The 14,174-nt window shown below is 57.0% G+C and overlaps 1 protein-coding gene across 1 annotated transcript; it reads right to left on the bottom strand.

Moving 5' to 3' along the window:
- Nucleotides 1–4,114: 4,114 nt before the first annotated feature.
- On the bottom strand, nt 4,115–13,262 carry SHOX (SHOX homeobox). The gene is made up of 5 exons (XM_004453379.2): nt 12,986–13,262; nt 9,852–10,060; nt 6,006–6,063; nt 5,738–5,826; nt 4,115–4,360 (listed from the first exon to the last, which is right to left on the bottom strand). Exons 1-5 carry the CDS (start codon nt 13,260–13,262, stop codon nt 4,115–4,117), a joined length of 879 nt encoding a protein of 292 aa, XP_004453436.2.
- Between the last annotated feature and the right edge of the window lie 912 nt (nt 13,263–14,174).

Below are 14,174 nucleotides of genomic sequence, written 5' to 3'. Positions count from 1 at the left end.
ATTTACACTCAACATAATTAAAATAGCACATATTTATGAACTTTCAACCAAAAAAAATAAATAACACACCCACATCCACGTACTTCAAACACGGAGACTCAGAGAGTCTTGCAGCTCTCTGATGAAACTGCCACACACAAGGGGGCCTGGATTCCCAAAACTATCACCTTTCAATAAATAGCACGTTAATAGCTTTGAAACTTGATATCTTCTACATTCCTCCACTGATTTCTCATTAAATATCAAATTTCAATAAAACATTTATAAATTGCATCAAGTTTTCATGTGTATTGAAAAATCAGCATATCCCTAAGCTAATTTTTTTAATAAATTAGGCACCAGTTTTTAAAATGACAAATGTGTCAACCGTAAGACGCCCCACCCCCCCACACACACACATACACACAAAGCTGAGAAAAGAAGAAATCTTAGCAAAGTGCCTCAAAACGGTTTGTTGTTGTTAGCCTGGAAGTCCTGCCCGCCCCAGTGGACATTCCAAGGAAAAGGGGTCTGGGGGCTTTCTCCTTTGGGGGGAGCAAAGCAAGGTCTGGCTCTTCCTTCTGTCCTCACCAGGGGTTGACCATGAGCTCAGATGCCAGCGGCTTCTGCTAAAACTCCCAGGCGTTTCCAGCCTCCGGCCAGGCCACGACACTCACGTGGCAGTGGGCTTACGTGCCCGTGCCCCACGGCTGGAAACCAGGCTCCCAAGGAATGGGGGACCCAGGATCCCGCCCCCGCCTGGGGGGACAGGAAAGCTGTCCTACACTCCAAGGGACTGGAATTTGAGGATGCCACCGTGCAGCCACCTAAACGACCGACTTTGGACCTTTGAAACACACGCCCTGGGTTTGCTCTGTGTTCATCGACCTGACACGGGGATAAATCTGCCCTTCCTGTCGGGGGCCAGGTTGACGAATGCCGCGGTTTGGGGCTGTTTGGAAACTCACGAGAGAAGCACCTTTTGATTCCCTCAAGCAGCTGCGTGTGTATAACCCTTAGCAAATGTTGGGGGGGGGGCAGGCCTTTTCAAGCATGCATGAGTCAGAGGACAAGAAGTGTGACCCCATCAAGGTCACCTTCACCAAATGTGACTAAATGTTGCGTTTCCTAGTCAAGTGAGAGAAGTTAGAGCGGCTTAAGGGAAACAACTAAGCTCAGTAAGATCAGAAGTTTTGCTAAGTCGGTTGCTGCCCATCTTAAATGTACTCTTTGGCCAACTTTTCAGAAAAATAAAACATGTTCAACGGGTCAAGCCACCTTGGCATCTGTCAGTAGCACCGCCGCCGTGGATAAAGCACACAAATCCCCAGCAAGGTACAGCCAGCAATTTGTTTCAATAGAGACGTCAAGTCCCTGTGTCCGTTTTACAACCAGATACTCTGTATCCGACGGCATTAAAATTAAATCCTCCCCACTTGGCTTTCTGGGTGACATTTTTCACATTGCCAGGAGGCTCCCCGAAGAGCTATTTGCGAGAAACATGAGTTATTTTGGAAAGGGTCTTGTTGGGAGCAGAAGTATCCACAACGGTGACTTCTGTCTGCCCTACAAATGCAATTTCGTACGGCCTACGGAAAAGCGTACCCTGCCCACAGCAAACGTGCCGGCCAAGCCGAAAGACCCTCACACTTCACATCCAAAGTTCGTTCCACATCCCCTGGCCTTCCTCGCCCCCTGCAATGAAAGGAAATGAAGAAAAGAGCTGGCAATGACGAGAATAACTGAACGCAACTCCAGGGGGAATTCCCACTTGCGCCCATCCTGTACTTCCTGGGAGCAAGAAGAGGTGAGAAGCTAGCACCCCCCCACTTAAACACCTACTCACTCATCCTGGATAGGATGAGATGTCACCTTGCCTTGAGGAGAAACAAAATCGAGGCTCTCCCAACACCCCAGCAGCCACTAATTCTCTGGAGTGGCTGTTTTGTTCTGTTTGGGGAACTTTCATTTTTGGAGGGCTCCATCTGGCTAAAGTTCTGTGCTGACTAAAACTAATGGGAAGCTTGAGGAAGCGCCTTCCAGAGGGACCTGAGACCCCCACCCTGCCTTCGGCAGCAGGCAACTCCACTTTGCAAATTCAGGCCCGGAAATCATGGCTTCCTGCTCACATGCAGTGAGTCTTCCATTTGGAAGCGGATGCTGATAGACAGCAATGTTTCGATATAAATTTGAAGCCTGTTTGGAGAAATCGGCATGTCCACGTTTTACGTCCAACTTTTACCAAGTATTAAACATTGCCATGAAGGCAGCTAGTTCTAAATGTTTCAAAATGGATTTTTTTTTCCTGCATTGGAAGGAAAGTTCCAGATTATGTATAGAGCCTTCTTTCTCATTCACATCTGTTTCAAAGAAAAATTACGAGGAGGAGGTAAACTCTATATCGCCATTTATAATCATGGCTGGAAAAAAAGTTGCAAGTAATTTAAAAAGACTGACTTGTTTTATTCGCCTCTCTCTCTGCCTCTGCCTTCTGAGTCTTTACTAAAATTTCAAGCCAAAAATATGGAAGGGGGTGCCTTCGATTTTTATAACGGGGATCAGATGATACAAATTAGAAATGTCCAGATTTATCTGCAAGTCAGCTCAGTGAAAAGGTAGAAGGCGTTCCACGCTAGTTAACGGAAACCCGCTTGGAGAAATACGTCAGATGAGGAAAGAAAATTGCAGATGCCAAATTTGGAAAGATCAAGCCCCCTTCTGTAAAGAGAGTTAACACTGGAACCTCGGTAGGCGGGTACCCAGGAAGCCCCACTGACAAGCCTGTGGCTAAGGCAAAAACACAAGTATCCTCGATAGGCACAAGTCCAGCACGGCTCTCCCACTCGCCCCACGCGGCCAACGGCAAAACTCGGGTGCAAACTTTGGGACCCTGAAGGCTTTGGTTTCCTCATTGCCAGCAACTTCCTCCTTTTCGTTCCGGCTGCTGAGACAAATTGCTATTTGGCGCTTACACAATTAGGGGAAAGCAAAAGGCAAAAAAGGAAAGAAAGAAAGACCTGCCGACTGCTACCAAACAGAATCTTCGTAGCAGTGGCTGCAGGAAGGTGCCCTCCGGGGCTGCTCTCTCGCGCATCTGAAGCTCGCTCTAAATCCTGGCACCCACTTCTCCGCTTTAGCACACGCGACAGATCTCACTTTAACCAATTCCAGAGCACGCTCCCCACGCCGCCAAAGTGACAGCAAAGGACCAGGCGACCCTCCCAACCCGTCCCGGCGCCCACGATCAAGAGTGTACGGCTAATTTTTTTTTCTTTTAAATCTCTAATATTTACAGTATTGCACTTGAACTGCTCTTAATTGCATTTCACTAAAGTTAACGCTGCATCAGTATGATACCTTAACACCGTGCTTCCACCTTTTTTTTTTTATGCAAGTCATTTGTGTCTGAATTCTGGAAAACAGCAAAAATGTCAGATGGGGAATCAGAGATTGGGAAAGTTATCAAGTCGCCTGTGCGGTGGCACAACGAGTCTCCACTCGCTCCCGGTGCTGTGGGGCCAACCGTGGGCCCGTAAGTCAAGTCTCCAGAAAGGTCCCAATTCCGAGATGCGTCTTCTCTCCCTCCCCCACCCCTCTTCTCGGCCTGGACACCGGCAGCGGCGAGACGCGTTTCATTATTGCTGATTTGGAGACGCGGCGCGCAGGGGCCCGGCCCCGGGCCCCTTTGAATTCTCCCTTGAAATGCACACCTGGGTTGCAGATCTGCGGAGGGGAAAGAGGTGCTGCCCTCTCTTGGAGCGTCTAATTCCCTCTGTCAACTTCCAGATGCGCCTGTGGTCAGCCGCGCGCTGACCGAAACAACAGAAGGTGGCGCGGCGCCGCGAGGGTCCCTGTGGCCGGAATCCGAGTCTCACGCGCACAGGAGCGAACGTCGTCGGGGCTGGCTCGGGGGCGCGTCGCCTGTTGCCCCACGGTCCCTGGCAGGGTCTGGCCGGCTCCTGGAACGACCCTTCCCCGAGCCTGCAGCGTGCGCATCTGGGGCGTCTGGGGTTGGGGAGGCCGCTGCGCCCAGGCCCAGCGCCTTCGCTCCGGGGCGTCTGTCCGGCCATCGGGGACTCGGGGAGGGCGGGGGTCGTGCGCAGAACGGAGCGTGGGCGAGGGGCGCCGGGGCGGGTCAGAGCCCCAGGGCCTCGGCGTGCTTGCGCGCCTTGAGCCGGAGATCCGCGATGCTGGAGTTTTTGCTGTTGCTTTTGGCGGCGGCGGCCACCACCGCGGCGGCCGAGGCGGACTCGGCCAACGAGGCGATGGGGAGCCCGAAGGGGGGCGGCGGGAACATCAGGTAGGGGGCGTGCGCCGCCAGGTGAGGGTGCAGGTGCGGGTGCGCGTGCGCCACTCCTTCCAGCTGCAGCTGCGCCTGGACCTGCGGGGGCAGACCCGAGCGGTTAAGCAGGGAAATCGCTGCGCCCTTTCCCGCCGGACTCTGTGAGGCCGTTGCTCAACCCTCACCACTCGCGCAGTCCCCCCCTTTCCCCCCCCCCACACACACACTGGGAGGAGAAAACTCTGTCCCTGGGCATCATGTTGGACAGGTCATTGCCTGCTTTGGACAGAGCTAGGGCAGGAGAATCCGGATGCATCCAATCGTCCCTTTAAGCACCACATATCCTCGCGGGCGTCGCGCTGGCGCCAACAGCGGCCACCGTAAGAAAGGCCCTTTGTCGTGCCAGGCTCAGATGCGTTTGCGGACTTGAACCTCCGCCTCTGCGCCTCACTCTCTCCAGGGTGCCGGGTCCCGGATTCGGCGACGCCAGCACCCAGGTCTGCGCGCTCCGACCTTTGAGTTCCAAACTCGGACGCCACGTCGCGGCAGCGCACACAAGCTGTCCCTGCCACGCGCCTCTGCGCCCCGGGGAAGGGTACTGCGAGGGGCGGGCTCGGTGCCCCCTGAGTCTGAAGACGGACCTTGGGTGGGGTGGGCTGGGGAAGGTTGGGGGAGGCGCGGCCCCTCGTCCAGCACCCGCGCCCTGGACGCGTCCTTCCCGCGCGCACCGCGAGTCCAAACAGACGCGACTCACGCTTCTGTTTCCCGGGTGTCTATTTACGCCCTCCCACTCCTCGCCAACCCGCCAAGGCCTGACCAGCCCCTGAGCAAACACACGCGATTTCGGTTCCAAATATAAGCCTAAACAGAGCCCTACTTGCAAAATAGCTGCGTGCCCAGGCCGCCGGGCTGCGACAGGGTATGTACTCCCACCTCCAAGTTGGGGCCCAAACGTGCACCCACTCCGGCTCAGGACTAGACTCGGGGAGACTCTGGGCGCACGTGGGCGCTGCGTGCCAGCCCCGCAGCCCTCCCCAGCGCCCAACGTGGGCGCCCCAACCGCGCCCGGGGCCCACAGAGTGCTGCCGCTCGAGCTCCCCTTGTCTTCTCGCGTCCAGGCAGGGGGCCCTGTGAGGTGAGCCTGCCGGTCTCCCCAGCCAGGCCTAGGAACAGCGCCCGCCCTGGCCCTCCCACCCAAGCGCGGGGCCCTTCCAGGCTCCAGGTGGTGGCGGGGTGGGTGGCTCGTGGGTGGGTGGAATTTTTTTTCCCCCTCCAATTTTTGTAAGGTTTTGTTTGGATTTGCGTTTCCACCCTCCCAGAGGTTGACTTTTGGAGTTTTACAGCGTGATTTTAATACGTGCCAACGCGCCCATAAATGCGCCTTGTAAAAGCGGCCCGCTTTCTTCCGAGGGCGAGCCGAGAAGCCGGCCAGGGCGGGAGGGGCCGGGCCGTTCCGAAGGAAGGAAAACGAGCTACCTGTTGGAAAGGCATCCTGAGCGCACCCATGTTCACGTACGGAGCCACCCTGCAGGCATCCAAGTGACTGGCGGTGCCCAAAATGACGCCTGCAGGGCAAGAACAAGGTGTGAGCGTCGCCCCCATCCTCCTCCTCCTCCCAGCACCGCCACCGCCGCCCTCCTCCCCCCAGCACCGCCGCCGCCCTCCTCCTCCCAGCACCGCCGCCATCCTCCTCCCCCCAGCACCGCCGCCGCCGCCCTCCCCGCCCCCCCCCCAAGCCCCTCACCTTTGTGCATCTGGTTCTCCTGTTTGCGGCACTTGGCTCTCCGATTCTGAAACCACACCTGGGAATGGAGCAGACAGGCGCGCAGCCGCGTGAGCCTGGCGGGGCCTCCGCAGCGAGCGCTTCCCCTGGCGCGCCAAGGCGGGTGCCTGGAGAGCTGCGGGGCGGGGGAGGGACCCTGGCCCCGCAGCCCCGCACCTCACAGGGCTGGCAATTGTCAAACTCACTTCGTGTCTCTGGCCGCCACCCCCTCTACCCCCTAGTGAGTTGGGAGCCTCGGACACCTATATTAAAGTGAAGAAGTGGGTGTGAGAATGACAACATAGGGGTTCCCGGCATTCTGGGTGGCCATCCCACCACTCCCATCGCTGACCACCCCCGGGGAAGGGGGGGGGGGGATCCTGACTTTCCCCTTTGGACTTTAGCCACTAGAGAGCGGAGCGCCGAGGTGGGTAAACAGCTCCGAATCCGCCTGCGCCCCCGCCCCCACCCAACTCGGAGAGCGCTGCCTCCTGGGCCTGGTCCAGAAACTTTCTTGCTCTGCGAGGAAGTCCCGGGGGGGGGGGGGGGGGGCTCCGATACCCCTGTAAGAGCAATGCGCATCCGCGATGGGATAAAGAGCGGGCGCCCCAAGAAAGCAGACTTGGCGCCGCGGGGGCCCGGCCTGAGGACATCGGGTTCTCGGGGCGTCGCCTCCAGAGGCTGTGGGCAAGAGGGGGTGCTGAGACCCTCAGCCAGTCCTTGTAGATTCATGGTCCTGACTCAGGCGCGCCCCTGCTGTGGACCCCCGCACCCCCACTCCTGACTCCCGACACCCGTACCCCCTCCTCCTGCAGACACACTGGCCCTATAACGTCGCTGACAACTCTGAAGCACCCCCCCCCCCCCCCCCCCCCCCGCCAGCTCAGCGCCTCCCAGCTATGCCCATTAGGTTTTCCTTAACCAGCATTTTCCATCAGATTTACCTTAATTGGTAATGGGAAGTGTGGGTGCGGAGAGGGGGGTAACTGGTCATTGACACTGGAAAGATGGACACAAAGGAAAGCGCCCCGGGCCCTGAGCCACCCCGCTGACTCTGCTTTTTTTTCTGGCACAGGAAACCTCCATCGTGTGCGCCCCACTCCGTGCGCCCCGCCGAGGCCAAGCCCCCAAATCCCACTCCGGAGGTGAAACTCAGCAAACCGCGGGAGACTGGCATCGCCCGGGAGGCTAAGAAACCAAACGCGAACCGTTTCTATCCGCGTTGGTGTCAGGCCGCTAGCTTTCTCCACGCAATATTCACCGCGGGTGAAACGACTTTCCAGAACGTTCGAAAGCTCATCCCACCAGGCTCCAGGGTGCCTGGAAAACTTTGATCGTGTTTCCCTGAACAGTACCTCCAAAATTATGTTTTTCTCTCCCTGAGCTGAAATTCACAAATCATACTCCGTTTCCAAACTCTAAGCGTATATTCCCCGTGTGGCGCCGGCGCCCGTTCCAACCTGTCCAGGCGCCGGGCGCTGGGGTCCAGTATCAGGCCCCGGGAGAAGTGAGTCCAAAGCGCAAATTCTGCCCCTGGAAGGGCATATTTCAAAACCAGGATCCTATTTAAACCTGGAAAGCGGAGCTCACTTTCCCTTCAACGGGGGAAAAAAAAAAAAGAGATTATGAAGAATAAAAATGATGAATTAGCCGCTGCGTTAAGCGATAATAAATCAGTCTTGGGGTGAGTCACGATCAATTCCAATTAGTCCTGAATATGCTAAGTAAAGCGTACTACACTGGTTTAGACAGTTATTTCTTCATTAAGAATCACTCAGTGATTTCTTTCACAAATGCTCTAATCTGATTTCCTTTTGATTTCCATTACAGACAGTGAATAATGACATTTAATTTAGCTCTGCGCCGTAAACCCAAAGATATTTGTTGTAATTAAATTACTGCCTGCTCCTCGCCCTGGTCTCATAACTTTCAATTATAACCCTGACAGCTGGGTGATATGAGCTTCTAGTACAACACAAAAATAAAAGGTTAATAAGGACGGGTTTCCATAGGCTTCTCAATTTATTTACAGCAAATTTCCACTCTAAATTGAAACTATATCCTTTAACAGCAAGGGACAGGCTGTATCGAAAAGGCTTTCCAAACAATTCAGAAAGGATTAAAATATAGTTCCTTTCCAGCCCTCTTCCTTGTCTGTCTTCCCAGCACCCCCCATTTCTACACCACGAAAGGATTTTAACTAATTGATTTTTATGAGCACTTTCTGCCGTCTCCTCTTTATTACGTGATTTTTTTTCCCTGTGGCCAAGAGAAAATTATTTCTTTTATACTCCCATGTTTATTTTTATTATGATTTACAGTCGTTAAATTTTAATTCACCTCTGGATCGATAGCCACTCACTTTTTTCCCTCCCCCTCCTTTCTTTTTTTTATTTTTTAAAATTTTTTATTTTCGGGCCTTTTCGAGACGTGCAGGCACCCAAGAAGCAATTTTCTGCCACTGCGAGCCTCCTACTAAGGTGCTATCCAGTAATAGACTACTGAAAGAAATAGTGCAGAATTAAATTACAAGTAATTTATTTTTATAGAAACAGTACATCAAGGCCTGGGAGATATTACATATCCGAGGCATTAAGACACTGCGAGATGACATAAAAGTTGATGTCCCCTTCAGCCAAAGTTTAATCTTTTCATTAATTTAGATGGTGCAGTCCAATCTGTCTTCCCGGGAAGGGCGGCCAGCGGGAAAGCCGCTCCTGGCCCAGCCTCCTCCCCTCGCTGCGGCCACAGATGCTCAAACGGACCTTCGCTGGCGGAGGGTCTGCGGGAAAGACCCTACCCGCTGGTTCTACGCAGGGAAAACCAGAGAAACGCTGGCAGTCCCCTGGGGAGTTGTTATTTCATCTTAAGAAAGTCTTTTACCGCGGTGGCATGGAAAGACAAGACGGCGGTGCAATACACAACAAATACATATATATATGTATTTTTTTTTTAATTCAACAGCTTGTAAAATGCTGTCTACGGAACAGTTTGCACGTTCGTTTCACAAATAAAATTTGAACGTGTTGGCCCAATACCCAACACGAAATCCTCTCTTTCAACGTGCCTTTGCCCTTTCCGGGTTGGTAATGCTAATTTCTCTTATTCAGAGCCAGTCCCAGGAGTGCGGGGATCCTGCTCCCGCCCCCACCCCCTTTTCTTCTCTCCGCAGCCCTTCTGGTCCTTCTCAGACGCCCGAGCGGGGAGAGAGGAGGCAGAGCTGAGCTCCGAGCCTCGACCTCCCAGAGGTGAGGGCTGCAAACCCCGGAGGAGGCGCCTCGGAGCGAACCTCTGGTCCCTCCATAAATAAATTAATACATTTCATTTCATGTTTACAATGCCGGAGAAAGCCTCGCCTTTGCGCACACCCCGCCCCGCGGTTACACGCCAGATGGGCCCCACGAATTCATGCGCTCCTCGCGGAGTCAGACGGAGCAGCCCCTGCGCCCCCGCGCCCGGCGTGCGGGAGCTAATCCGGCCCAGCGCGCAACCGAGCCGCGTTCACCCCTCTGGTCGCCTCTCGGCTCCCTGGAGTGGCCAGGGGGGTTGGAAAGGAGGGGAGGACGGAGTCGGGGCGGGAAGGAGAGGCGGAGAAGGAAGTCTTGCGTGGAAGAAGAAAAGAAAAAGATCTCCAAATTCCTGACAACCGAGGCCTGAAGCGCGGGAGACGTGCCCTGGCGCACCGGTTAACCGACCCGCGAAGCCCTCACGGCGTCGCGGAAAGGCCGCGCGCTCCGAAAGGTCGCAGCGCCTGCCCGGGAGGGGACGGTGGCCCGGGCCCCGGTCGCGAGTGTCGGGCCGGCACGGCGGCCGGACCCGCGGTCCTACCTGCACGCGGGCCTCGGAGAGGCCCAGGCGCTGACTCAGCTCCTCGCGCATGAAGGCATCGGGGTAGTGGGTCTCGTCGAAGAGCCGCTCCAGCTCGTTGAGCTGCTCCAGCGTGAAGTTAGTGCGGCTTCGCCGCTGCTTCAGCTTCGTCTGTCCATCTTCGTCTTCGGATTTCACGTCCTCGCGCTTCTCCTTGCACTCGTAGATCCCTGCGGGGGTGAGTCGAGGGCACGCGGATGAGCCCGCGGGCCGCGCGCCGGCGGGGCTCCCTGACTCGGGCCTGCGCGGACTCCCGCCTCCCCGAGAGACCGTTCCCAGCGGGGTCACCCCCAGGTGGCTTGCTGGCGCGGTGTGGGGAAAAACGAAGTGCATACGCGGGGTGGAAGGGGCCTTGGAAACGAATACGCCTTGACGCAAGCAGGGCGTGAAGTCGATAAAACACACCCGAGGGGGAGCCTCGCTCTTTTTTTTTGTAACAACCCGGGCACCGCCGGGCGCAGTGATTCTTGGCCTAATCTCCAAATAGTTTCCTCAATTATCCACTTCATGCCTGTTGACACAACCTCACTTTTTTTATTTGGAGGAGGGGGAGGGTGTTAAATATTATTTTTAAGTCAGAAAACGGCTTAGGAAGAAGTGCCCGAGTGCCGGCTGCCTGGCGGAACACGGGAGGGGCGCACGAGCTGGGTGAGATGCGCGCGGGCCAGGCCGGGGGTCGCAGCTGCGAGAGGGCTGCTGGCGCCCGCCGCGGGGGAGCGGGGCAGGCCGCGTCCGAGCCTTCCGGCTGCCCAGCAGCTGGACGCGCGGACCCCACCTTGTTCTCTTTCTGGCCCGGAAAGCAGCGCAGTGACTTTACGCAGTGGGCACCTCGGCGGACCTCTTTCTCGCTTGTCCACAGGCAGTGGGATACAGCCTCCCAAAGCGCCAAGAATGGCACGGCCTTGTGTCCAAATATTATGAGCTCCCGTGTATTTGCCGGGAGGGGGGCTGGGCATCAGACAACACGAGTTAGTCTCTCAGAATCCAGGTGAAGGAAATGCGGACTCTGCCACGCTCGGGTTCAAAGTGAGAGGTACCCTCCCTTTCCAGCCCCCAGGGGATGCCAGGTGGGCCCTCTTGGTGGGATCTTCTCTGCTCCCCAGGAATCTGCACTCCAAAGAAGCTCTATTGGGCCTGGCGTTCCCCTTAGCTCTGAAAACGGACTCAAAATGGTGCCCCGAAGTGGGGTGGGACCCAAAGCGTCTATGGCTCTCCCCCACGTAAATCCTTCCCTAGTGGCAGCCCGAACTCTCCCCCTCCTTCCTTTCTCTAAATCTGAGCCCCGCTGAGGAAAGGATTTTCAAAGTCCTTACAATTAGGACTTTGCAAAATTCATGGACTCCGGGTACCGGGTATCCACGAGGACAGCTGCCCAGGGGTCCAGACGACTGGGTTTCTCCGGGAAGCCCCCATCGCATTTGACTTCCATCCTGCAAAGGGCACGCTGGCTCTCTACCTTCGCAGGGTCTCCCACCTCTGGCGTCGGAGGAAGCCATAGTTCCTGCAGCTGGTTTCTCCTCCTTCATCCGTTTCTCCTTTACGTCCCCTTTTCTTTCCTCCCAAGGGCCCTTTTCCTAGACCCCACGGCCTCGGTTGTCCAGGGCGTGAGGAGGCAGATGAGAGGAGGGGGCTCCACTTCTCAGAAGGGCAAGGGGGCAGTGGTCATGGGCCGTCAGCTGCTGGGTGCTGTACACATATGAAATCAGTGCAGGCCATTGGCAGAGGCCGGCCGACAGACCACCTGCTCTCCATTAAAGAAAATGCTCTTTGTACAAATTACCCAACCAGGTGCACTGAGCCAACCCCAGGTAAGGCACAATTGCCTCAACTCTCCGCAGTAAGGGGCTTATTTTGACCACCCACTTTCTGCTTAAGGTCCTCAAAAGATGTCTCGCCCACTGCCCTGGCTGAATTCTGCCTCTCCAGACCCAAAGGGTTAGGGTGCAGATAAACAGAAAAGCTGTGCTTTTCCTGGTAAAGAGCCCACCCTGGGGGGGGGGGGGTCTCCCTGACCCCTCAACTCTGGCAAACCGGGGAAGAGAAATAACGATGAGCCTCTGGATTTTCTCTTTGCAAGGAAAAATAGAGATTAATGGCGTTTTCCCAACTGTGTCTTTCAGAAATCTAGCCAATTGTGTTCTGCTGATTTATCAGAGCCAGTCCATGGGTTTATACAAAAATCTAGAGGTTGGGGCCGCGAGGCTCGGCTCAGCGCCCTTTTCCTGCTGGAACAAACTGGGCCATCGGTCACCAAGCCTTGGGACACAGTGACACCGCGGGGGGCCCTGGCTGCACGCACCCAGGGCGCGATTATCCCTGACGGGATTGGCTGCGCTCTGAAAACCTATTTGGGGGCGACGGGGGCCCAGTGTCCAGCAGGTCCTCCGGGCCCATCAGCCCGTGTCCAGATCCCTCTGCCGCAAGCGCTGCGGCCAGGCCACCTGCGGACACCAGGGTGGTTTTAATTTACAGACCCGCGACACCCTTGAGATTCCAGGGGAAAGTTTTCCATAAGAGGAAATAGTGCCGGGAGGTTCAGGGGCGTAAGACGTGCCTGCGAGAGTTCCTCCGGGAATCCCTGGCCAGCGCGTGCCCAAATCTGCCTATTTCTAGCTCGGGGAAGCCGGCAAGCCATGGGCGCTCAGAGAGAGTGGGTGGATGTCTCCTCTCTGCACGATGAGGGAAATAGAAAAAGAGAGGACAGATAGCGAAGCTGCCCTGCGGTATTCCTCGGGTTTAAGGCACCTGCACCCGGTCAACTCGAGGCCGGGGAAGTTCCCGTTGCAGCGCTCACGCCCGGGGGAAGGGAGCCCGCGGGCCGCGCGCGGCCCCAGCTCCAGCCGCCCGCGCCCTTTCCCGCCGGCGTCCGCCCCCGCCTCCGCACTCCTCCTGCAGGCTCCTCCGTCCGTTTGGCCTCTTTCTACGAGAGTCGCGATCGACGGTCGGGACCTTTCCCCACCGAGCCGCAGCGGGAAATGAATAGAGTACGGGGTCGAAAGGAGAGCGAGCGGCGGCGCCAGGGCCTCCCAGCGCGCGGAGCTGGGGGAGGCGCCCGGAACGCGAGGGGCCCCGGGGCCGGCGCGCGGCTCGCTTACCTTCCCCAGCGCCACCCGGGCCGAACTCCTTGAGCTTGTCCTTGCTACTTTCCACGTGGTCCTTGAACAGATGGACGGGACAGTGGCCGCCGCCTTCGGTGATGTCCGGGAGGCTGGATTCCGAGCTGCCCAGCTCGCGGGAGCGCGCCAGGCCACTCTCCAAAACTTCCCGGTACGTGATGGAGTCCTTTTTGCCGCCGCCGCCGCCGCCGCCGCCACTGCTCTCCTTGCTCTTCTGGTCAAAAGATTTGGATACAAAGGCCGTGAGCTCTTCCATGGCTTCCCGGGGCTGCGGGGGGGATCCGCGGGGCTCGGCGGGGCCGACTGGGAGCCGGGCTGCGCTGCGCACGCCTCCCCGGCGCGGAGAGGACTGTCCGTCTGGGGTAGGTCCGCCTGCTGTTATTTGTGCCTTTCCATTTGAGATCACACTATTTATACCGGCCTCACTCAGCCCAGCCCCCCAGCTCTCCCTGTCTGCAGCAATTACGGCTGCCGGCTCCGCGGCGGGCGCACGCCAGGGCGCTATCTCTTCCCCACCTCCAGCCCAGCAATTGGCTTCCTTTTCATTTCATCACTGTTTGGCATCTGAGTACCTCGGTACGGAGAGGAGAAGATCAAATTTTTGAAGAGAGAGGGAGAGGGCGAGCGCGCGCGCGCGCGCGGGCGCAGGCGCCAGCGCCCCAAACAGGTATCTGCAATTCTGTCAATGGGTGGCAGAAACGAAACTCGAGGAGGAGTTTATCGATTGTAAGGAGGTCCTCGGCAGCCGGCGTGGCGAGGAGAGCACGGCCCCGCTTTTCAGAAAATGTCCGCGCGCAGGAGGGCGGCGGGACCGAGAGGAAGCGGACCGAGGTGACGCGCCATCGAAGGAGATAATCGCTCCCAAGTTGGCGATGCGGCTGGGTCGCCGGCTGGACTAGCCAGAGGGGCACGGAGCGAGTGTGGGGCGCTGACGCCGCGGGGGTGGCCTGGAGACTAATTGAGGGCCCTGGAAGCGATTGGAAACGCTGCTTTGCGCCTTCTCGGTGACCGCCGGAGCTGCGGCGGGGGCGGTGGAACGCGGCTCGCAGACCTCGGAGGGGCCCACGCCGCGTAGGCCGCGGAAGCAGCTCGCGCCCTGGCCTGTCTGGAACAGCCGCGGGGGCGCAAGGAGAATCGGTTTGTAGACATCCTTCCTTGGGGCACGCGT

Source organism: Dasypus novemcinctus, chromosome X, assembly GCF_030445035.2.
Source record: "Dasypus novemcinctus isolate mDasNov1 chromosome X, mDasNov1.1.hap2, whole genome shotgun sequence".
NCBI lineage: Eukaryota > Metazoa > Chordata > Mammalia > Cingulata > Dasypodidae > Dasypus > Dasypus novemcinctus.
Note: the sequence above shows the minus strand (reverse complement) of the source record. Positions and strands in the feature narration are given on the sequence as shown.